Source organism: Dunckerocampus dactyliophorus, chromosome 3 (genome assembly GCF_027744805.1).
Source record: "Dunckerocampus dactyliophorus isolate RoL2022-P2 chromosome 3, RoL_Ddac_1.1, whole genome shotgun sequence".
In the NCBI taxonomy this organism is placed as follows: domain Eukaryota; kingdom Metazoa; phylum Chordata; class Actinopteri; order Syngnathiformes; family Syngnathidae; genus Dunckerocampus; species Dunckerocampus dactyliophorus.
Window position 1 is genome coordinate 12,517,459 of NC_072821.1, and position 25,946 is coordinate 12,543,404.

Sequence of the window (25,946 nt, forward strand, 5' to 3'; positions counted from 1 at the left end):
TTTGTGTGTCCTTTTCCCAGTCTTAGACAGTCATCAAAAAAACTCATCAGTACAAAACGATAATGTTCAGTTTTTATTGGTACTATATAAAGCGTGAGATTAATGGTACAATATTTGTATTATTATGGTTGTATAGATGTACAGTCGTCCCTCAATCTCTCAGTCATATTTTCAAACAATGTTTCCTGGTTGACTATAGCCGATTATCAGTCAAGAAAATAGCCATATTTAAACCAACTGTACATATTTTTGCCCAAATTAAGCATTTTCAAGCATAAAATGGCTAAATGCGCTAAAATACAAATACAGTATGTGCCGTTAAGACCACAACTTGTAAATGTAGTATTCTACATTGGTCACTAGGTGTCAGCAATTCTTCGGGGAGACCACCACCGAAGCACCAGACTTCAACAACTGGCTTTTATTGTAGGTTTAAATGATCTCACAACAGGCACAATAAGAATAACAGAACATAATAATCAATCATAATAATAACATGAGTTACTGTAGTGGCCGTAGCCCACAACAAGCTCAAACTCAACTCTGAACCCCGGACGTCACTTCCTGTCTGCCATTGATTCTGCTCCCTTGTAAGGTAAACTCTTAAATGGCTTATTTTCTCTGATTATATCTACTATATTGGGTAATGTGAATGTAAAGGTGACTAAACGGGTGGTATTTCATGTCTAGATGGCTCTAATAATGTGAACATAGAAGATCGTAAACAGATTTTCTATGCCATGACTACCATTTCTAACCATTTCTAAAGGAGTCCTACTTCGCGGAAACTTGATTCACTTGTCGCGGCCAAGTCTGGAACCAGTTAAACCGTGATAAACGAGAGATTACTGTATAACTGCACTACAAAACATGAGATCTGTTTCCTATCCTGCATGCGGCTAATAAGGCGAAATGGTCATGATCGGATCAGGACCAGCCATCACGATTGTAATGTCTGTAACTTCAAATAAAAGTTGAACATTCAATCATCTCCGCCATCATTTGCTGAGTTAGCTGCCTGACGTATCGTGAAGTTTTTTCTGAAGTCTTCATCAAAGTGCTTCAGGTCGTCTTCGCGAAGCAACCCCTGAAAGTAGCCACATTGGTTGGGTTAGTAAGTTAGTAGGTTAGTCAGTAGGGTTGTTTTCAATATGGGATGTATGCCTTAAACTAGTGCAGTTATCATACAAAACTCATACCTTCGGTAGGTGTCCGAGAAGTTTATTTGCGTGTCGTTTGAGAAGTTGTTGCCTCTCCTCTTCGATGATCTGTCTGACAAACGCCTCCCTCTCCTGCTCCATCGCAATCTCTTTAGCGTTCATCTCCTACAATTCAGAGATACAAATTCAAACAATCATCATTTTTAACACTGTCACACGTTTTTACTGTAGTTTGCAGCGTTGTAGAACTGCACTGCTCTTAATATTAACCTAATATTTTTCTCCTCTCATAACCAACAATCATTATTATCCAGCTATGTTCTGTTAGGTCTATTTTATACTTATTATGTATTATGACTGTTATAAGAACTTTGACAACTATTTTACCACATTGTTACATGACCTTATCATTTTCCTATGTATTTTAAACTAGCAAAGACTACATTTGGTATACAGGAAGTGAATACATGTGCTGCAATCGATGAGAAACGGGTAGGATTAAATAAGCTTTGCTTCTTCCTACTCCCTTTGGACATGTGGAACTCCGAGCTGTATTATGTGATGTATTCCAACATAACTTGTATGCATGTTCAAATAAATTAAACCATTACCATGTTAGAAATAACTCAAATGTGATATAGTGTGGCCACAATAATACACATATTAAATTGTTAATTGTCATACTGTATAGTTAATTAACAGAGAGGCAGAAGTTAGTGCTGACAATAAAAGCTCATTTGTGACATAAAAGTGAAGACAGAAGCTCCCGACCTTGTCAACCTCACGCTGTCGCCGTCTGTCCTCTATCAGTTTCTGCACCTCACGTTTGTGCTCCAGTTGCTTCATGCGTCGTCTCTGGGCGTTCATCTGCTCTATGCGGTCATCCTCTGCAAACTTATCCATCATCATTTTGCGAAAAGCTTCCTCTTCCTCTTTCTCAGCCTGCCGACGCATCTCCTTCATAGCCATTTGTTCCGCGCAGGTCCTCTGCAACAACAGCCTCTGCCTTATGTTCCTCTCCATGTCTTCCTGTAGGGGGAAAAAAGAAAAAAGTATATACTGTGGTCAAGTGGAGCCACAGTCACACAGCAGCCATAATCCACATAGGAGCCTGAACTAAGTAACATTGGACTTCCCCTTACAGGTGTGAAGTGTGATTTACATCCAAATGACTGACGTGCATTTCTTTGCTAGCAAAGACATGACCTGAGGTTAATGCAGCCAAAGAAATGATTAGTGCTGTAACATCTTGTTGGGAGGTGTCTTGGCTGATCCACCAATAAAAAAGACCCCACCGTCTTAACATGTTCAAAACAAACTCAGCGTCGCCACGGCAATGACAGAAACTGTCGTCCTTCCAACAAACCAATGTGGTATCACCATGATTGAAATCTGTTATCTGAAAGTATAATTGAAAAAATCTCGACCATTCACATAACGTGCTGTGTTATGTAAATATATATGCTAAATATTTAGGTTTAAAGCAAATAGACAAAAGATGCTGATGAAAACATTTGATAGAAAGTGTTTTTGATGCTCATTTTAATTGAAAAAGTTGCATACGGGTAAAAAAAAAACAAAAAAAAGGCAGCACGGTGATTATTCTTACGATTTCTTGCCTCCTGTATGCCTCTTCTTGTTCTTCAAGACAAAGCTCCTGGCGGATCCTCTCCATCTCTTCACGTTGTCGGTTCTCCTCTCTAATTTGCTCGGCGAGCTGGAGGAGAGCAGAGACGCAGTTTGTTGTGTGAATTGCACACCAGAGAAAGTGATACAGCATACGCCGGAACGTTAATGCCAACCGTATCTCTCATATGTTGTATTGCTTCTTCTCGCTCTCTGATCTTAGCCATCCAGTCCTCCGCAGACTTCTGCTGCTTGCTGGCAAACTCCTTGATGCGTCTGTTCTCCTCTTCCATCCTTTCCTTCTCCAAGCGCCGCCACTCAGCCTGCTGCCTCTGGAACTCCTCTATGTGCTGCTGGGTGGCTCGCACCCTCTCCAGTTTCAACTGCTGCTGCCTGCAACAGAAGACACACACTTTGCACTCTGTCCTATTTGAATTGCATGTCGATCTGTTTCACCTGTCTCTTGGACAATTGGAAAAAAATTACATTTCCTTCACTGATTGGTTGTTGGCAGTCCATTTTTAAACAGCCATTTCAGGAACCCGAGCTGGTCCCCGCCTGACAAATGAACACTGCTCTGAACGCTAAGTGCTGTGGGTGGAAAAGTGCGCAAGCAAACTCACATTTGATCCTCTTCATAAATCTTACGGACTATCTCATCCACCATGAGCTTCTCCTTGAGGAAGTCCTCATACGCCACTTGTCTTTTGCGCTCTCGCTCCACGAGCTGCAGGCTGAGCTCTCGCTGATATTCAAGCTGATCCTCTTGTTTCTTCTGTTCCAGCTTCTTCTCTTCAATGGCTGCCTGCTCACGCTCGCTCTGCACCTTGCTGTCAAACTCTGCTTCCTCGCGCTGAGGCCGGAGACGGGACATGGACAGGTTTAGCCCAAGGGCGACTTAATGCAATTCAAGAGGCAACAGGAGGAATTTGAAAGGAATTAGTATACATGAGGAGGTCACCATTGTCTCCAACTTCATAGCTTCCTGCTCTGCCATCTGTGCAGCTTGCTCCTTGCTCACGTAGGCCAGCTTCAACTTGGACTCCAATTCGCGCAGTTCAATGCTGAAAGTTGTTTGGAGAGATGACTTCGAAAACGTATAATGAAGACGGCAACTTCCGTGTAGAGTGCATACCTGTTCTCTCTAATGTACTGCCTCATCTTTTCTTCTCTTTGTCTCTCATGATTGACACGGGCCAGCTCTTTGGCTAGCCTCTCCTCTTGTTCATGTTGCTTCCCCCTCAATATTCTCTCGGTATGGGCCTGCAACAAGGAGAGACATGGATTTTGACCTATTGAGACTTTTTCTGGAGTTTTCCTTGCTTCAGTTACAGATCTTAGTTGGCTTTACTGCAATGTATTGATGCTGTCATCATTATGGAAAATAGAGACACTTTTTTTCAGTGACTCTCTGTGGCTGTCATAAAGGTTTAATAGGACGGTATTTATTCCTTGGAAAAAACCCTGTCATCTTATATTCTTGCACTAGAGATTACAGTATACACGCAAACCAAATGGGGGCGCCAAACGACCCCAGGTGAGTTAGAGCTTTTCTTCCTGTCACACACAGACACACACACCCACACCAGTAACATAGGGAGACACAGCCGTGATTGAGATCCACTGGAAAAAGTGTTAGCAAATATATGAGTAGTAGTTATGATTCTAATGTCAACATAATGGTGACCAATGGAGCGGTCATTAAACAACTGCTAGGCAGTTACAAAATATATCCTTACTGATGCTGACTGCAACCCAGTAAACATAAGACGGCACAAGAAGGGCTTAAAGAAGGAGCTTTAGGTTGGGCAGTGGCATCAATGGGCATCTGGCCATGGCTGCAGTCAACAGTCAACATCAGTAAGGGCCTTAGTTTGGGTTGAGGATAGGCCTGTTTTTTTGTCTCATAACTCTCAGGATCAATACAGTACATTTAAAAATCACCATCCAACCGCTGCAGCAATGGTGCATTGTGCAGTTCAACAATCAGGATTTGTTCGAAGCGCAAAAGCCTTTTTGCCTTTGCCATCAGGAACTTGTGACTGTCAATTTCTGACATAATAGCCAGATTTTAGTTCGACATTTTTAAGGTCTTAAAACTTTTGATGAGCAGTTGAACATCCTGCTTACACACAGTTTTCAAAGTGTACTTATTCTTTGTTCCTATTTCTTCTTTTTGCATGTTAATGCTCCACTTACCATCTGTTTACAGTCCACCATTTCCCCCCAACTCACCTGTATTATGGCACTCTCTATCGCCCTCTCTTTCTGCTCCTCCTGCACCTGTCGTTGGAATCTCTTCCTGTCAACGTTCTCCTCCTCCTTCACGGCGGCCACCATCTGCCGGTCCCGGTCCACTCGCGTGGCCTCCTGCTGCTTGTGTTCATCGTGGGTGCGCCGCTGGGCCACCAACTTATACTGCTGAGCCCTGCTAAGGTTACGACCCTGAACCTGCGGGAAAAAACACATAGTAACGATTTTAAGTCAGGTTGATATATTTATAAAGACTTTTTTTTTTTTTTTTTACCGTGTTTGTCTTATTTTCCGCCTTGTTTAATCCAACTCTCTTGATGATAATTTTGCCTCGATTCATTTCGCACGTTTTTTGGTACAACTAACTTTAGAGCTACTTGCACAGCGATTATAAATACATGTATTCTATCATTACTTTTCACCGCATTAGTATACCGTGTCAGTATAAAGCTTTGGAGTCTTTTAAATCGTATTAACGACGTTTCGGCAAATGTTTGCGGTCTTGTTTCCCTGGGAACCGCATCTGGTGCTCAGTCAATGTGAAAGTGCCGTTGACGGTGACGTCACACCCGGGAGCTCCCACGGTGGAGTAGCTCCACCTGCTGAGTCTAATGTAATTCAGTAGCAAATCAGTAAGTAGATATGACTTTATTAGCATTATAATGCTCACTTTAGAACTGTATGATAAGCCAAATTGCACTATTACTTCCACCAAACGCCAGGTTATGTTTGGATCAGGTGGTTTAAAGTGCTCATGACACCAAAAAAGTTTGAAAAAAAACAATAACGAAATCACGCTGTTCATAAAACGTTGTCGTCATACTGCTGTCATCCGCCGATAAACAACTTTAAAATAGAAGTGAAATGAAATTGTGATTTTTCAAACGTCCCCCAGCGAGTTTTCTGAACCACCGCCATGTTGGCTGTGACGTCACTGTTCAGGAACCAGATTCTAACACGGTCATGAAGGCACAGCAAAGCCAAGAAAGATTGGCATAATAGAAAACATACACAAACAATATAAATCCATCAAAGAACGCGCCTCAGAGTTACAGAAAACATTATAGTTAATGAGAACTTTCGGATGTGAGGATTTTCGCCGAAACGTCACTTCCTCAGCCTGCTCCAGTCTCGGAAGGAGACTGCTGTCAGTGACGAAGTGGAAAGAAAAGAAAAAAAACCCGCTGAGTTCAACTGTTTTGGTGTTGTCGTGAGCACTGCAAAAGTGCAGCTCAACCGCTTTGTAATGTATATTACTGCCCCCTACAGGATTGGAGCACAACCTTTTTGAGTAGGGGTGTCCGAACTTCGGAAGGCACGCAAACTGAAAAATTCATGGCTCACATACACACACACACACATATATGTAAATTTTGTAAAAAGTCGTCTTTGTGTACTCTGTTACAAATCCTAATACATTAATATTACTATTACAGGAGTGATAGTAATTGTATTGTAATGTATTTAAATGATCTAATTTAGATAATATGGTCCTTTGGGCTGAGTGGTGGTCTAACTAAACTACAGTACTGTACACACACCATTATGACGACTAAATTAAAAAAATAGCATTCCAAGAATGACCATGTCCAATGATTTTAGGAAAAACGTCAGCAACAGCCATGATGGGCTTCTGGTCATTCATTTTCTACCATTTTCAGGATCATGGTTGAGGTAGAGCATATCTCAGCTGACTTTGGATGAGAAGCGGGGGAAACTCAGGACTGGTGGCACATAAATAACCACTCACATTCACACCTATCGTCAATATGGTGTCCAATTACCATGCACGTTTTGAACAAACACTGTAAAATCTCAAAAATGTATTTATTGATTATGGAAGTGGAAAAGGAAGCTTTCTTTATCACACGTAGCCATACGATCTGCACTACTCCACACACATTACAATGCTCATAATCCTGTATTTGAGGAAGTACAATACCAAAAAATTGTATGTGACTTCAGTGACTGATATTTGAATTATTGTTAAACATACACATACAAAACCTAGTATGTGTCCTTGGCATGTCGTAACGCACGTAACCCACTTTATTCAGCATGATGATGTCTAAAAGGTTGAGATTTTCACCTAAAAATGACAAAATGGAACGATATCGCGCCCTCTCTGCCTGTTTAAAAGACACCGCTACAGTATGTATACATTTAAAAATGGTCTGACAAAAAAAATGCCATCAAAATGTGTCAAAACTGAAGTAGACTATTACTTTGAGCCAATCCCAGTACTTGAGAGCTTAAGTAATATGATAAACACAGAAATGTTTACATGTAGTCAAATCTGACATGTTCTGCACAAAAAGTACAGATGATGGGTTAACAGACGTTAGCATCCACTATCACAGAATATCTACATACTGTGTTTGTGGTGTCGCTGACAAATATGGCCATTTTCTGTTAATGACCAATGGGGAATATATGAGGTTTCAGATATATAAAAAGAGTTTTTGTGATTTGTATTGTTCGTTCTGCTGTTTCTTGCTTAGTCCGTGTTGGGTGTTGGGTTGGGGTTGGGGTTGTCCCCGGGGATGTTTGCGTCAACAGGTGACTTGTCTTCTTGAACGTCATCAGACATAAAGGATGGCGAGGAGGCAGGCTGAGAGGGTGGCATGTCCTCTGCTGGTAACATCACCACAGATTCTGGTTGTTCCACGCTGGCATGAGGAAAGTGTTCAGTCTTTTCAATTTGCTCTTCATTCATGGGTGTTTCATTTAGTGATGCTTTCAAGGCTGCGGTTGGCTGTGCCAGAACGAAAAACCTACATAAAGAGAAGAGATTAAAATATAGGAACAAGAAAACTGTGGTACTGGTGGTCTCATCACTTATACTTGCTCCAGCCTAGTGGCTACGAATGAGGTATTCAAGGTGATGCTGACCTGTGCAAAATGCATTGTATCACTCAACACTATCTGGCTTTATTGTTGTTGGTCGTGGTTTTATTTAAGACATGTTGCAGTGCTATTTTACCAAAAGGTTGGCAGATCTAGTCAAAGGACTACGTCTTTAAGGTTTGTGTTGATGACATCAATGTTTTGAGTTGATGATCTAAATAGGGATGCACAGATACCTGAAACCTGAATTTGGATATCTGCCAATACGGATACAATTCTGATACCAAAAGTCTGGTTCCTTTAATATTATTATTATTGTTATTATTAAAGCATCTACAGATAATGAGGAGGTACTCGATCAACAGTCGCTTGATTGAGCAAAATAGGTTACCGTTAAGAATAATCAGCAAATGTAGCTTGAAGAATATCAGCGAACATAGCTGTTGCCACACATGCAACACCGGACAACATATACACACACACACACACACAAGTGCTCAGCCTTACACGTTCACGGCTTCACAGTCGACCAACACAAAACTCTTAACATCGCAAATAACTTCCAGGTCACTACATCATGTTTTTGTTGATTTTCTATGAGGCTGTAATAAACACCTCTCTACAGGCAAGTATAAATCTGTGCATGTGTGTGCACGGCACAAGTAAGGAGGCAGTGCTTGTGTGGAGACAGTTGCGTTTGCAGATACTCTTTTGGCTACTTTTGCTGATATTCTTCTGGCTGGGTTTGCTGACAACATTTAAGCACAGAGCTCATGGATCACAAACCTCCGCAGGTGGTATCGGAAATTTCTGATAGCACCTGCAGAGATCGGCCCCATCCCTATATAAGATGTAGGTTGTGTTCTCTACTCACGTTCCATCGTCAGCTTTGATATCTGTTCGGTAAAAAAAAAAAAAAAAAAAAAAAAAAAAAAAAAAAAGGGGGAAAAAAGAGACAACCTTAAAGAAACTTGCAACAGCACAAACATGACTTGATGAGATAAAAGTGCGTACCTTTTTCTTCAATAACTTTGCATACATGATTTGGTCGGTCATTTAAATGTTTGGACATCATGTCACCGCCTGACGCACTCGCCAGGAGGTCACAGTTGAGACACACCAGCGTTAATCTGCAGAAAAATCACGTCATCAGACATCAAAAACGGAAAAACCCCAACAAAAAAACTTGCGTTACTTTAGATGCTCCAATAAATGCCTCTTTGCAATTAACCGCAGTCTCCTAGAGTCGCTGGGTGCGTGGTCTACAAAAGTAAGACCACATCTGAGTCTCCAATTAGTGCTGGGTCAAAAACACTGCCATAAACAGCTGTGGCTGTAGTTGTTATTAACCACACAGGATGGCAGTGCCTGTATTTGAAGTATTATGCGTAGTCAGCAGCTTTATCGACCTCTGCATGCCCTTTAAAACATTGGTTGCACTACTGAGCTGTTTGTGTGAAACTCATCCATGTTGCTGTACTGTTTACAGCTGTAGCAATGTTCCTAACCGGTATTACAACATTGGTTCTGTTGCTACCGTGTTGTGCAATATTAACCTACTTTAATGCAGATGAATGTTTCCTCTGATCCATTTTGTGAAATCTGCTCTTGTTGATGGTGCTATGAAATCTGAACAAAGGGCAAAGAAACATTGAATAAGACACACACACACACACACACACACACACACACACATTGTGAAACAAAAAGTCTCAAATGAAGTTTCAAATCAAATGTACCTTATCATGTGATTTCCAATGGCAACTTTGCAACATGTGCGATAATTGCACGCTCCACAATTGGAGGATGAGGGGAAGTGTGAAAAGAAATCATCCACTCGGGAGTTGCACTCGATGCATGTGTAAGACCCTCCCTTTGCACTGAAGATTGAAGATGAGCACACAGTCAAAAATAAATAACCAATCTGTCCAAACCAAGCAACCTCAGTCTCACATTTTGTTTTTGATTAGTGAGCTCAATTACACCAAACCACACTCATTTGTTTACACTCTTCCACTGCAGCTTTATCTTCTGGGTTATTTTTAGCCAGGCTAATGAGTGTCTGGAAAAATAATTAAACACAAAATGAGCTAGTTTTACCATCGCTGGGCTCTAATAATGTCTATTAATCTGCCTTGGGCCTGTCATGAATACCCAGGAGCTCCAGACTAGTGACTCCCAAAAGGTTCAGAGAGGCAACAGTATGGCCTCTGCGGGACTGAAGCTTTCCATACACATGCAGGTGGATTTAATTTGGATTTGGATTGGCAAAGGAAACAGCTCATGTAACAAACCTTATGTGGGTTAGTGATAGGTTGAACTTCCCATCCATTTTCTTCCTTTTCTGACCGAATTTGGCCTCAGAGGGGTTTGGTTTAGATTTGGGCACGCCGAGAGGAGGCTTGGTGTTTGCACTGACGTTAAGTGTTTCGGGAGTGAAGGTCAAAATAGCTTTATCTACAGAGCTTGACAAAGCGGGCGTCTTGCCACTGAGGGAAGCTCGAATGGTCACCTGGAGAATTAAAAGAGAATGTGAATGACACTTCATTCATTAAGGATAGTCAGTGATGAGAGGAGTCACACCTTTGTCCCTGCAGGGAGGCCCTCCAGGACTTTGGGTTTTTTGAAAGTCTTATGGACCTGAGCCCTGTGTTCCATTCTGTCCTTATTGGTGAGGAAATTCAGTCGACATTTTCCACAGCGATGGATTCCTTTTTTCTGGAATAGATTGAAGTGCAAAATGTGATCAATTGTTATCACAAAAGGCTTCACTGAAGGAAAATAGAAATTATTTGACAAGCTGTTTCCATGGAAAGTTTGCTTCAAACCGCTGTATGCAGTTGTCCTTCAGGACAGGCCAATGGCCAAATGGCCATTTTCCATTCACAACCTTTGATTTATTACACTAAGATGCCCGACAGACCAACAACAATGCAAACTGTCATAAGATTTTTTCCCCCCCACATAGAGCCAAAAGAAACAAGTGGCTCAACGGAGTTATGATACTAATTTTAAGATAATGGTGATGACTGAAGCAGCCGAGGAGCTAGGAAATATGATGAATAAGTATGATTTTAAACAGTGATTAATTATATCCTTTATTTTGCAAAGACGGACCTTGAAAAACAGGGTTCCTCTTATATTCGAGTCAATATGGTAGATGCACAACAACTGTTTTCAACACAACAGAGCAGGAAGTGAGTAAGGGAAGTTCACACTCCTCCTCTGGCTTACCGCTATAGTCGTCCCTCCCTACATCGCGGTTCGAACATCATTCCCTCGCTCTATAGTGTTTTTTCACAAATTAATTAATTAATGATTGGTGGTTCATGGTTAACTACAGCCTATTATTAGTCCAAAAATATTGAAAGTCAAGTTATGTGTAGTATTCTCGTCACCACGCGTCAGTAATGTTACACTGATGAGACATTACCTTAGATTACATTACCTTCACACTGCATGGCCATGGCATGTCCGACATGATAGAGAGAAAAAAAGTTCTGCTCCCATTTTGTGTGGAAGTGGTATGTTTTTTGGCTTCTTACTTTGTCCTTCTTCCACACTCCGTTTGAAACACTTTAGAATAAATAAATTGCAGGCTAATTAGTTAGCTCAGTAGCTTGGTATATGCTATGAGCAGCGGCCATCTCTTATGTCCCTGCAGCAATCCCGTAGCCTGTGCCATTAGTGTTGCCTTAACAAAGAATAATAGGAGTGTAAAGGTGACTATAGGGGTGTTATTTCATGTCTAACAAGCTCTGATAATGGTTTAAAAAGTCATTAACAGGTTTTCTATGCTCTGAATACGTAAATATTCAGTTTATTAATATTGAATCGTACTTTCGGAAAATTAGAGGGTTATTTCCTAAGGTCAGTTTCCAAAATGCCATCTAGTTTTATCAGGGCTGTCCACAGTGGGACCTGGGGGCCATAAAGTGGCCCTCAGCACATTCAAAAACGCAATTAAATATTTAGAGAGAAACTGCATAAAGTTGAAATATTTAAGACTAAAAATGTATAGTCGCAATATTATGTAAAACAAAAAATAAAGTTGTATTTTTAGGAAATTTAGGTTGGGTAAAAGTTATCTTATAATAATAATAATACAGTAAAAATATGACAATAAAGACATAATAAGAGAAAAAAATGTACAAGAACAAAGTTGAAATGTTTGGGAACAATAAAATAAAAACGGCAAAAATGAAAAAACAAGCAAAAAAAGTATAAACATAAGGTGTTATAAAGTTCGTTCATGCCAATAATAGGCTTTTTTTGCCGATAACACAAAGCTGAGATGCAGGCTGTTTTTTCCAAAAATGTCTCTACATGTGCTGGTTTAAAAAAAATGTAAAAGTGGCCCCTTCTTTGATTTTTCAGTATACGGCCCTCGGCGGAAAAGGCTTGGACACCCTTGGTGTAGATGAAAGGCAGCATCTTACCTGATGTTTCATGAAATGCTGCATGTACATGTGACTGCTTCTCACAACTTTAAGACAAAAAGGACACAGCAAGTCTTTCGTGTTTTCATGAACAGTTCGGAAATGTGTCTCCACATCTGAGAAAAAGGAGGACCTATAATTGCACACCTACAGGGAGAAGAAAATGAGTAATCATAAACAGCATCACAATATGCAGCTCTTGCAGCAATGATTTGGTAACAAAGCTGCAGACCTGACAGACATAAGGCATCTCCCCAGGCTTATGGTTGTCTTTCATGTGCTCCAGCAACACTTGCTCAGACTCAAAGGCCAGCTCACATATCTTGCAGTTGGCTAAAGAAGGGAATAAAAGTTCAAATGGTTGCACAGACTTTGAGCATGAACGGAAAAGACCACAACGTGACATACTGGAGGATTCGATGGGGCTGTGAGCACTCTCAATGTGGCACTGGAGCTGGAATGGAGTCAGGTACTGGCGATAGCAATGCTGGCAAGTTGTGTGGCTCTCCCAGCTTTCATTGTTCTGCTTCTCCAGCTCCAGGTGGTGTTTCATGTGGTTCATGAACCTGCACCATAGGGTGTGACACACAAGTCACATACTGTAAATGCTCACAAGTCTACAGTATAATGTGCAAGTGCAGAATTAAGACCTTTAAATGACTTCAAACCAATGTCAATATGGTAAAATCAATGGTGTTTGGTTGGATATGTGTCCCAAAGGATACATTCTTCATTCACCTCACTTTATATGCATATATGTAACAGCCCTTTTAATCACACAGTAAATTGTGTTCTGCCTAATGATGAAGCTTTATCCTACTACTGCCCCAATGAAGCAAGGCCCATTTTTCAGTCTGCACATTCTGCTACCTCAGCTCCCCCAATAGACTCTCTTATGTGGCTGACCTGTGACCTCCACCGTGAGAGTGCAATTGAAGTACAGATGTGCTTCCCCATTAAAAGCCGCTCACGGAAGCTTTTTTAGCGCGTTTCTAAAAATGTTACTCAATCAAAGAAATGGTTCATACGCCACCCAAACTAGCAGTCATTTTTCATCTCTCGGCCCACGAGGATAAACAGTCTACTAATGTCATCCATCAGTGGAAAACCAAGCAGGATGTTCAGGCTGGCACCTATACGTACTTTTACAGCGGGTCCTTGGCAACACTGGAAGAGCATATTAGGTCTAGACCGCAAAAAGAAACACAGTATATCTACTCAAGGCACAATACTATTGAAATGAAACTTGGATAAACTTTGTAGTCATCAGTGGTATAGCAGTATAGATTTACTATTTTCTAAAAATGACTAAGACCAGCAATACTGTTCGTCCCACCACTGCAGCTTCTTTGAATGTGGAAGTCCCTAGGTTAACTAGGTATCCTAAGAAAACACATGAACCTACCTGATATTGCTCTTGAGAACTTTCATACAACTTTGACACTTGAAAGTGTTGGTGCTTCTCGACAGGGATATGTCAACAGGTTCTCCCTCAACGTGGCCATAGTAGAAATCTGACACCAGCATGATGAGTTTGTTTGTAACAGTGTTTTCGGCTGGTGAAATGCTACTTTCCACTCTGACCCCGCAACTCTGAAACCAATGAAACAGCACATGGTGTCAAAATGAGTTTCAATCATAACACACCCACAACAAGATGAACAGGACGCATATGGTACTTGCCGTCATATGCTGATTTAGCGCCTCCTGCTGAAGGAATTCTTCTTGACAATTTGGGCATTTTTTCTTTAGTGCACCATTTTCCAATGGGTTGGTCGTGTTTGCTTGTCCTACTTAGAACAAAGCGCAGAATCAACTACAGCAGAATCAGCAACTGTTTATGGTTTTAATGTCAGCCCTGGTTTTATTTTCAGGTATTTTCTGCTTCTCTCCTCTTCCACTGTAGTAACTAAAATTCAATCCATTGTACCTTTGTCAGTTTAGGAGATTTTCAATCAATAAATAGATAAATAAATAACATTTTCTTTCAAGTTGCCACTCTTAAGCGCTCCGGCGCCCCCAGTGAAACTGGCATTAGAAAACAACGTCGAGCATAGAAAGCTGAATACAGAAAAAAACTTACCAAAATCAACTTTAATTTTCTTTATGATGTTGACCATCTGCTCATGTGGCAACGCTCGTTTCACGGTGGGTTTTTCTGTGCGATACCCCAAAATAAGTTGACAGATTCACAAGGACAGACAAAACAATGTGATGGCTTTCCCGAGCGCACCTTTGTTTGCACTGTTTGCCTGCACAGGCAAGGTGATGGTCTGCAGAGAGGAGGCCTGGCTGACCTGCAGCAAATTGGGTTTGGCTGAATAAACGGCAGGGCTCTGAACATTAGCTAACGTCACAACGTTGCTGGTGATTTGCTGCACGTGAGGCCGATGGACAACACCAGGTATCGCATGGACTGGGGTGACTCGCTGGAGTATCTGCTGCTGCTGACCAGCTGAAATACACAATATATTAATGCTTAAAAGAATATTTAAAACCAATAAAAGATTGCTTTTCTTTCAATTACACTCATGATGAAGGGTTCGATGCATGTTTGGTTAATTGGAGACTCTAAAGCAGAGGTCTCGATCTTGCGGCTTGGTGACACTGAACTCGCTGGTTTGTCGAATTTGGCTTAATTGAGAATATATTGTTAAAAATAAGCATCAGCATCACATGACTGTACATACAAAAGGTATGACAATTCTTACAACAATGATGTTAAAAATGCATGTCTTTCAAATCCTTGATCCAAATTATGATGGAAAATTGACTTGTTTGAGATCTACAGTATCTGACTTAACTATGACACCCATTGTTTTTTTATATCTATGTGACAACTATGAGTCTCATTATATGATACTATGTGGTTGTCCCTCCCTCCATCCATCTTCTACTGCTTATCCGAGGTCGGGGCGTGGGGGCAGCAGCCTAAGCAGGGAAGCCCAGACTTCCCTGGGGGAAGATCCTGAGGCCTTCCCAGGCCAGTTGAGAGACATAGTCTCTCCAACATGTCCTGGGTCTTCCCCGAGACCTTCTACCAGTCGGACATGCCCTGAAAACCTCCCTAGGAAGGCATCCGAGAGGCAGGTGGCTGTACAAAGTAGATAATGGGTAAATTTAAAAGACAACAGAAAGTACTACTCAACGATAATTGTAAAGACTACTCAAAAGTCATTGTGATGACTATTCAAATGATTGTAACAAGAAAAGACCGGAGAGACCACTGGTATGTAACAACTATTATTGCTCCAAAGTTATAACTTTGTTTAGTCTTGAGTAGTAATTTGATGCTATTCCTTGATGATTCAAGGTTATCAACCTAACCTGACAAGCTCCTGGAAATAGTTCAAGTGTGAAATAAATCTCAAGAAAATCTACTGGAGCTCAGTTGATAAAGCGTCTTCTTGGCCTTTTCAAGTGCAAGCTGGCTTAAGTCCAAAAGAACTTGACACTCACAGTGAGCTTGTAACATGATAAAATGAACGGGGGAGGGGGGGGGTCATTAGACAGAACACTAACTACAATCACAATAGGCTTCAGCTCACCTGTGGCCCTAATGAGGACAAGTGGATGGATGGATGATATGTATGACTCAACCTTACCTGGTAGGATGGTAAATTTTGTCCCAGGAGGATACTGTTTGCCAAGAGTGGCAATGAGATTGCTGTTGTTGGTTAACTGCGGGGATGTTACAATGAAGCCCTGGGTAAAAAAAAAATAAATAAATAAAAATAATCATGTCAATATGTAGAATATTAATTACAAAAGTTCCATGGAAAATAGTATATTACAATTATTACAATACCTGATTGTTGACAATAACAGGCCGTGGAGTCAGTGTCGTCAGACTGGTTGCAGTTGTAGTGTTAGTGATGGCATTTCCAGCTATTTTCAATGGCAACATTATAGAGGAGCTCAGGGCTGGTTGAGGAGCACATACAGGAGGAGGAGGAGCAGGAGCAGAATTTACACCTGGGTTTTTTACATTGTCCTTTGAACGAGGTGCAGCAAGGGATTCACTCTTCTGGTCTGTTTTTGCTATAAAACATGTCAGAATAAAAACCTCAAATGCATATTTCATCATGGTAACAATTATAAGGGGTTCAAATGAGGCGAAAAATTTAATATAAATAACACACCCACAGCAGGTGTAAGCTAGCATCACTGCAAATGGATTACAGAGAAGTGGACCAAAACAATGTATTTTTAACACCAAGACAGCAATAATTCTACTGAAAAGTGCACATACGAAGCACTCCAACAAAAATGGGCTCGTCGTCGTCCTCAACCAACTGCCCTGGAGCTGCTTTCTGCCATGGCTCCAGGTCTTCTTCCACACATTCCATAAAAAGCTCAGACATTTTGGACCTACAACACAAATGGACACAATGTTTGATCAACATGACAAAAGGGAGAAGAAAAAGCAAATCAATTCAACGATCTTCACTGTGCTGCTTATTGTTCATGTCACATATTCTGTACTGGCTAATATGCCACAAATGCAACATAAAAACCACAGAACAGTTGAATCAGACTTCACTTTTATTGCCAAAGCGATTGCAAACTCAAAAACTACAAAACATTGACACCTGACTTTCATAACTCACTATAATCTAACCCACAAGTGTCAAACTCCTTGCTCGGGGGCCAGATGTGGCTCGCCACATCATTTTATGCGGCCCTTGAAAGCCTGAGAATAATTTGTGTCAATAATGCACTTCAACTTTTTCTTTCTAAACTATTCTTGCATTTTGACAGAAAAATTGCACTGCGTGCAGTTATCTGATCATGCAACAAGATATTCCAAGCATTGTTTGTTATCAATAAATAAATACCTGAATGTCTGCTTGTCAACTTGATATTGTCACCTCACTTCTCACTTCAAAGCAAATTATTCAGCAATTTGTTGGTGAAAAAAAATACACTAAATCAATCAAATCCATGGGCAATCATGTAATAATATCATGAGGTTATATTCATATTTAAATTTATATATATTGACAGTTACAAGTAACCCTCTGAGGGCAGCAATAATTGCGATTTGGGCCTCAATGAAAACAAAAGGGTTTAGGTCACATGTGTCCAAAACAAGGCCCGGAGGACAGTTGTGGCCCGTCTCATCATTTTATGTATGTATGTCTGTTCAAGTGGAAAAGGTTATAAAGCCTGCCCAGGAGTGGCCAGCCAATCAAAAGTACCTCAAGAGTGCAGCAACGACTCATCCAAGAGGTCACAAAAGACCCCACAACAAAATCCAAACAACTGCAGGCCTCACTTGCCTCAGTTAAGGTCAGTGTTCATGACTCCGCAAAAATGGCCTGAATGGCAGGGTTCCAAGACGAAAACCACTACTGAACAAAAAGAACATTAAAGCTTGTTTCAATTTTGTCCAAAAACATCTTGATGATCCCCAAGACCTTTGGGAAAATACTCTGTTGTCTGACGAGACAAAATTGTAACTTTTTGGAAGGTGTATGCCCTATTACATCTGGCTTCAAAGTAACGCTGCACTTCAGAAAAATAACTTAATACCAACAGTAAAATCTGGTTGTGGTAGTGTGATGGTCTGGGGCTGCTTCATGACCTGGAAGACTTGCGGTGATAAATAGAACCATGAATTCTGCTCTCTGCCAAAAAATCCTGAAGGAGAATGTCTGGCCATTTGTTGGTGACCTCAAGCTGAAACCAACTTGGGTTCTGCAGCAGGAAAATGATCCAAAACACACCAGTAAGTCCACCTCTGAATGGCTGAAGAAAAACAAAATGAAGACTTTGGAGTGGCCTAGTCAAACTGACCTGAATCCTAAAGTCATGCAGTGGCATGACTTTAAAAAGGCAGTTCATGCTGGAAAACCCTCTAATGTGGATTAATTACAATTCTGCAAAAATTAGTGGGCCAAAATTCCTCCATATCGCTGTAAGAGACTCACTGCAAGTTATCACAAACGCTTGATTGCAGCTTTTGCTGCTAAGGGTGGCCAAACCAGTTTTTCGGTTTTCACTTTTACACACAGGGCTATGTACTGTAGGTTTGGATTTTTTTCTCCCTTAATAAAAAAAAAAAAAATTTTAAAACTGCATTTTGTGTTCAATTGTGTTGTCATTGACTAATATTTACATTTGTTTGATGATCTGAAACATTTAAGTGTGACAAACATGCAAAAAAATTAAATCAGGAAGGCGGCAAACACTGTCACACCACTGTATCTGATCGTGCAACAAGATATTGCAAGCAGTTTTTATTATCAGAAATAGATATTTGAATGTCTGCTTGTCACCTTGCCATTCTCACTTCACTTCTCATTTCAAAGCAAGTTATCAATTTGTTAGTAAAAATGTAATAATCAAATGCATGGGCAATTGTGTAATAATATGAGGTTATAGTCATATTTATATATATATATATATATATATTGAGAGTTACAAGTGGTCCTCTGAGGGCAGCCATAACTGATATGATTTTGACACCCCTGCTTTAGGCTCAATCCAATGACTCAAGTCAAGTGAAGTGAAAGACATGAAGATAGAATGTACAGGCTCACATCCCCATGGATGTGGCATTAAGTCCTGCGATGATGCACCACCAACATCAGCGCATGACACAGTCCTTAGTGAATTGTCAATAACAAACAAAGATAATAGCATGAGCAGTTGTAGCATGTCATATTATGTAATATTAATAGTGCTATTACTACAAACTGCATTGGAACCTCTTAAAGCCAAATTTGAAAATCACGCAAAACTTCAGGAGGTTGAAGTGCATTTGGCCTATCTCGCAAGACTCTTTCTTATTCACTTATTCAATTCACTTATTTTGTTGCTTTTTCTTTGAAATTTTTATTTTGACGCCATAACCAAACTGGATCAGTGGTGGCAAAAGAGAAAAAGTGCGATGACGACCACAGAACCACAAATTTAACTTATTGCATTGTAGGTTAAAAAAAAAAAAAAAAAAAAAAAAAAGCGGTACACACGTCTCTGACCTGGCTGCTCAGTACAATATGGTTGAACAGAATGTACACCACAAGTCAGGGTAAGTCACACAAGCAATAAGCTACCTCTGCAGATGCATCCAAGTTAATAGTGAATTCACTATTGATTTGTCCTTATTGTGCCATTATATAGAAGTTAACTTCTTTTTATGCTTGACTGTAATGCTAAAACATGCAATACATTCAACTAAGGGTGCATGATAATTATCGGTCCGATATGAAGAATTACGACATCATACCGACAAATCCGATAACATTAAAAATAACTCTGGTGACCGAAAAAACAACTCTCCAATGAGGCAAGATTACCCGTACTGTGGTGTGTGTTACTGGGCTAAGGTGAACAAATCAAGTGCTCCTTTTCTGTGATGTACTGCAGCTGCAAACGGTGTGTCGTAACTTCCCCACCTCCCCTGAGATAGCTGGTAAATCATGGCGTCGACTATGTGGGACTTCTTTACTGTTTCAGAGGAAGACATTTTTCGTGCTATTTGCACCAAATTTTCTGCCAACATTCCACAAGGAGAGAAATAAAACGTAGACCTTCAACACATCAAACCTTGTTAGCCACCTGAAACGCCAGCATTGCTACGACGGTGTTTTGGAAGCCTAAGAAGACGCCTGTGGCGCTAAAGAAGCGGTCTCAAAGCTATCTGCAAAGAAAGGCCCCGGGCTTGTTCCTATCGCCACAGCTTTTGATAAGTGCAAAACGTTTGTCAGAGACAAAGCGAGGGCAAAAGCGATCTGTGATTTCATTGTGGATATGATGGTACCGGACGACTAGCCCCTTACCATCGTTGAAGATACCGGCTTTAGTCGGATAGTAAATTACTTCAAGCCGTGGATTTTACTTCTTTTGTTTGTTTGAAAAAAATACATTTGGATTTCCCCCCCCCCTTAATAATAAAGATTTTTATTTAAAAACTGCATTTTGTGTTCAGTTGTTTTGTCACTGACTAATATTTAAATTTGTTTGATGATCTGAAAGATTTAAGTGTGACAAACATGCAAAAAAATAAGAAATCAGAATCACTTTTTCACACCACTGTAATTCTGGAGTCTGTCATACTCAAAACGCATCCAAAATGGTACAATGATTTTAGTCAGGAAGGATGTAGGTCTGTGATCAGAGAAAGGAACATTCTGTCCGACCATCAGTCTCAATGGAAGTTATTAATCGAGTTATAAGAACATTCGTGCACAGTCCCAAAAAGTCCATACAAAAGTGCTAGCCAAGAAAACACAGTTTGCAGGATCCTACACAAACACCCAAACGTTTACCTTTACAAACTGAAATTAGTCCAAAAACTCCACCTGCACGATAATGGAATGCAGTTAGAAAAAATGATTGCCAGCGATGAGGCGACATTTCACTTGAACAGTAAAGTCAATCGACATAACGTGCTGATATGGAGGCTTGATAATCTGTATGCTGCCCAGGAAATTAAGCAAGACTCACCAAAAGTTCATGTGTTTTGTGCCATATGGGTCAGCGTATAGCTCTACTAACACTAACTACAACTCTGGAGGGGCTGAAAATTTCGATCATTGAAGCAGGTCGCATGAGAACACCAGATATGCAGCAGAACGTCTGGACCGAAATGGACCTTTGCATCCATGTGAGTGCCTTTAATGTTATCTTAAATGTTAAATATCATGTGAAACGTAATGAAATCCTGCATCTGAAGCTGCTAACTGAGACAAGTCATTACAATACAGGGTTTCCGCTAGGGATGTCCCGATCCACATTTTTTGGCTTCCGATCGGGTCCGATTTTTTTATTGTCTTGCCGATCCGATACCAATTCGTATCGTTTTTTCCAATAATAATAATAATAAGAAGAAGAAGATTTTGTTACAAACATGAATTTGAGGGATTGAATATGGTTATGAAAATAGCTCTTCAAAGCATTAAAAATAATGCAACCAAAGTAATCCTGAATTTACTTTTTTATTACACAGCATGACCAACAATACTGTTCGGCTTTTGTAACAAACCTCTGTGAGTCAGGTCCCTAATCCAATAAAAGTCCATCCAGTAAAAGATAAAATTGGAAACAATGGGCATGCAAAATACTTTTAGGGTAGGACTAATCATTTGTCATCGTTTTAGATCAATTTGTGGTGTGATTTAGAATATATTACATTTTTTAAACACATTTCTCTTAGGGCCCAATGAAATTCACCTTTCGACGTCCCATGTATGATGCTGAAGAAGGTGAGAAACTCTACTGAATTCAAGAAACAACTAATGACAAAAAGGTGGTGTTAAAGAGGAAGATGTTGATCTTACTCCCACATCGTGTCTTTGGGAACAGTCACGTCTTTAATGAAGGTAAGAGTAACCTTAAATGTTCATTTATCCCTTTCATTTTCCATTTTGATTCACCCTTTTGAATTGTTTTATGCATGCAAAACTGAAAACGTGTTTTGTGTTAACATTTTTTTTTTTTTTCTTTTAAAGAGTCAACCACTGATGACATCATATACAAGCAACATACAGTAGCTTACTTCCAGTTCTGGTTGCAATTTTGTTAGCAAGCTAAGTATGCTAACAGGGATGTTTTGTGATGAAAATACATAGTTGGACTGTAAGAACATAGTTCGACTCACACAGTGTATTAATAACGCGATGGGCCATATGCACCAACTGAATAGTGTACACAAACCAAGGCAAAATTTTGGTGTAAATTTCCGACTTTGACACAAAAACACGCTAAACAGGGCAAACGCTTACAGAGGTTCCACTGTACTCCTACATTATAAACAATTCATTAGCGGTGCCACATTGTGTGCACATACAAAAATATTAAAATGTTATTTTTGTGAATTTCTCTTGGAGATAAAGTATCTCTTTTTGTCGTGTCAGTATGGGAATTGCCTTTCAACATGGCCTGCTTTACACTTGCAGCAAGGTTTGCATCCATCACATATTTCTTTGCTACATATGCTGGGATGTTGTAGTAGCCACCCCTATACATAGATAGTATGGGATGGCAAAGGTTTGTTTGTTTCAAACATGCTAAATACATTTACACTGGCAGACCAACAACATAAATACTGACTTCTGGGAAAATCATATTACAAACATCCAGCAAAAGACCGTTTTATTAGATATTTTGAGTTCTGCCACATCACATGACATTAATAAACAGACAAAGCTTTTTTCCAAGATGGCGTCGCTATTGATGACGTAACTACAAATCCTGCAAAAATTCAGGTCAAATTTCGAAAGCATAAAAACACAATTATTTACTTACTTAATGTTTACAAACGCACAGCAGTTTTACGCGTGGTATTGAAAAGAAAGACGCTAACGACAGACCTCATTATGTAAACACTCATTGTGGGTTTCAACAGACCACAGTATTTCAATTTAGCTAATTGATAATAAAAAAAAATGCACTTTGGCAGGGATTACGCGCATGACCAATCCTAGAAATGCATCAAAACCGTCAAAAAAACCAACAACATAAAAAGCACTATTAGCTTCTACCTCTATTGAACTGATGCTAACTTGCTAACGCTGATTTTAACAATGCTTCTTCTCTCTAACCACACCCATATGCCACAAATGTGTGTGACTATATTATAAGGACTTTGGTTACATTTATTCAACAATACACCCAGTATTGCTTAGTTCACCACTTGCTGCTCATCGTAAAACGACATGCAGCTGTCTACATTAGCTTGCAGGGCTCATTAGCTTGTTGTCATTGTTTGCAAGATACAGCGGTAAAGGCGTTGCATGGATGTTGTTTCCAGTGGTTCGGGAGCTTTTTTTTGTGCTTACCTGTCTATCACACCGCGTCACAGTCTAGTCACCGGCGTCACTGCGTGTGTCCCTTAAATTCAGATACTGCGGGTCTTTTTTCAACATCAGCAGCAGAAATGGTGCCCGTGTGAGCCAGCCAAGCACAGCGGAAACAGTCGCAAGGAATCTGGACCAATCATGGCGACTTCCACTTCAAACTGTAGCGCCCCCTGAACTCAAAAAGAACCACTCGAACCTCGAACTCAACGCGACATATACTACTTTACCAGGTGTTGTAGCAAATGTGATGCATGTCAGAATGTTTTTTTAATAGAGTTTAAGGCAATAGGTTGACTTGCAGGGGATTAAGTTGGTCAGGTGCCTGGGCTAAACTGGCTGTTTGGCCACCCCACAAAATCCAAATGTGCTCCAAATTTCCTGGAACATTTGGATTTTGTCTTCATGTTTTCCTCTCTTCTTTATCTCTGTGTATCAGGTATTTCAAGTAGAGCAGGTAACGCAGTTTTGTATCAAGCTAGAGTAGTGGTGTCCAAGGGCCATTTGTGGCTCGCTGTTCGTTTTTCAAAAAATATGATTAAACCTGGCTTGTACCAAAGCAAAAGCTGATTAGCGCCACATTGAAAATAAAAAATAATGCAGTACTCAAGTTTTCGTACGCCCTGATTTTCATAGGATTCGGTTTTTGACAGAAATTATTGCCAAAAATATGTCTTGGTTTTTGTACGCTATCTTGATTATTGTATGGCCAATCATTTGGCAAAAAACATGTATGTTTGCCCACATCCGCATACCCGAGTGTCCAAACAAATAGTTGCGCTGCTTTATTAATACACTGCGTGCGTCCAACTATGTTTGTAACGTGTCTTTATTACAAAAAGTGCCTGCTAGCCTGCTCTCAACTCCCACTTGGAAGCCATTGTCACCCATCTATGGCGTCATCACTAGTTGACAATGTAGTTCTTTGCTAGCTAACACAGTCACACCACAAGTCTCTGCTTTTTTAATTGAATACGGCTGCCAAATAACCCACCATGGGGCCAAAGAGAGTTGCAACTGCCCGCACTTTGATAAGGAAGATGAGAAACACTATTGAATTCAAGACAGAAGCCGTAGAAAAACACAAAGATGGTGTCCCTTCCCCTCCACCCTCCCCGCTCATCGCCATCTTAGCCCACAAGAGTCTTCAATAAAGGTAAAAGTGCTGCTAAATGTTCATTTATCCCTTTCATTCATCATTTATACAGTATGTATTTTGCAAACGTTGTCTGCCATGTAAATATTCTACTTTAAATATTCAGGAATATCCATCCATCCATTTTCTCTATTGCTGACGTGTAAACCAGTAGGCCAAACAATTCAACATAATCATTTGAAGAATTTCCGGTGAGTCCACTGTCTTTCCATGAGTCAGCATATTCGTCTTTTCCACTTTGGCAGCAGCCAGCCACAGGACTCAGAGTATCCGGGTTATTGCAGACCTCAGACTTGTGATTCCTTCTTCAGTACGAAGATTTGGAATCATTGGCACGGATCGTTCAGGAACTGGGCTGCACGGTGGCTTAGGCGTGTTTGGTACACAGTCAGGAGGTCGGGAAGATTAGGGTTCGAATCTCTCTTTGGGCATTTTTGTGTGGAGTTTGCATGTTCTCCCCATGTGTGTGTGGATTTTCTCCAGGTTCTCCGGTTTCCTCCCACATTCCAAAAACATGCATGCTAGTTTAATTGGCAACTCTAAATTGTCCATAGGTATGAATGTGAGTGTGAATGGTTGTTTATCTATACTATATGTGCCCTGCAATTGGCTGGTAACCAGTCCAGGGTGTACCCCACCTCTCGCCCAAAAGCAGCATACCCCCGCGACCCTAGTGATGACAAGCAGCATAGAAAATGGATGGATGGATTCAGAAACTGATCACCTCTATTTTGCCAATGTTTCCTTGAACATCTGCCTGTGTGTATCAGGTGCTTCAAGTTGAACAGGTAACACAATGACTAGTTCTGTGACTATCTAATGTGTTTTCTGTTTCTTTGTGTTTTGAAAAAGTAGATGACATGAAAATGTGTTGTCATAGTGAGCCGCGTTTACAGCAGAAAAGACTGAACAGACCGTCATTTGCATACTGGGCCAGTACCACTCACAGTGTGCATGTCATCTATTGCTAGTCTTATTCATTCATTTTCTACAATTCACCTGCGATGGCCAACAAGGGCAAACATGCAACATCCAAACGCTAGTTTCCATGCATTGAACAATTCAAAATGCATTTAAATGACAAATGAAAAGGATAATGAACATTTTAAGGTTACTTTTACCGTCATTGAAGATGTAACTGTTCCCAAGACACGATGTGGCAGTGAGATCAACCACCACCATTTTCCTGTTTGCCATGAGTTTTTTCTTGAATTCAACAGCATTTCTCAACTTCTTCATCAAAATGCTGGCACTTGCAATGTTCTTTGACTCCATTTTGAGTTGTTGAGGTGGGAAACACTATTGAATTCAAGAAATAATTCATGGCAAAACAGGAAGGTGGTGTCCGTGTTCATCTCGCTGCCGCATTGTGTATTTGGGAACAGTCACATCAAGAATCACGTCTTCAGTCAAGGTAAAAGTAACCTTAAATGTTCATTTATCCCTTTCATTCATCATTCATATGTATTCATATGCATTTTCAATTGTTTTCTGCTTTCTGGAATGAATAATTCCGTTAACGTCAATTAGTTTGTTTAGAGTCAGACCTTCTGGAACAGATTAATGACGCTAACCAGGGTTCCACTGTATTTTCTTTCAACTGAATTGTTGCGAATCAGGAATCCACAATTCCTGTGGCACTACAGATTTGAAGTTGTTA

General features: G+C 40.3%; 2 protein-coding genes across 6 annotated transcripts; both read right to left on the reverse strand.

The window, feature by feature from the left end:
* Positions 1-91: 91 nt before the first annotated feature.
* On the reverse strand, positions 92-6,237 carry mns1 (meiosis-specific nuclear structural 1). The gene is made up of 10 exons (XM_054771370.1): positions 5,314-6,237; positions 5,022-5,237; positions 3,922-4,049; positions 3,748-3,850; positions 3,410-3,639; positions 2,963-3,179; positions 2,770-2,877; positions 1,932-2,189; positions 1,200-1,325; positions 92-1,087 (listed from the first exon to the last, which is right to left on the reverse strand). The coding sequence occupies exons 1-10, from the start codon at positions 5,377-5,379 to the stop codon at positions 983-985; spliced, it is 1,557 nt and encodes a 518-aa protein (XP_054627345.1). The 5' UTR covers positions 5,380-6,237; the 3' UTR covers positions 92-982.
* A 610-nt stretch (positions 6,238-6,847) lies between these two features.
* Positions 6,848-23,274, reverse strand: znf280d (zinc finger protein 280D). Of its 5 annotated transcripts, none has more exons than XM_054771368.1 (18): positions 23,113-23,274; positions 16,578-16,696; positions 16,134-16,366; positions 15,931-16,030; positions 14,559-14,780; positions 14,409-14,483; positions 14,009-14,115; positions 13,731-13,918; positions 12,734-12,891; positions 12,558-12,658; positions 12,326-12,472; positions 10,470-10,604; positions 10,181-10,398; positions 9,626-9,766; positions 9,447-9,515; positions 8,901-9,016; positions 8,761-8,782; positions 6,848-7,813 (listed from the first exon to the last, which is right to left on the reverse strand). In XM_054771368.1, the coding sequence occupies exons 2-18, from the start codon at positions 16,687-16,689 to the stop codon at positions 7,537-7,539; spliced, it is 2,421 nt and encodes an 806-aa protein (XP_054627343.1). In that variant the 5' UTR covers positions 16,690-16,696; positions 23,113-23,274; the 3' UTR covers positions 6,848-7,536. The 5 variants fall into 5 exon arrangements, with proteins under 5 accessions (XP_054627343.1, XP_054627342.1, XP_054627341.1 ...); XM_054771367.1 differs by having other exon boundaries at positions 14,009-14,118; XM_054771366.1 differs by having other exon boundaries at positions 16,134-16,696; positions 23,113-23,149.
* Positions 23,275-25,946: the final 2,672 nt, after the last annotated feature.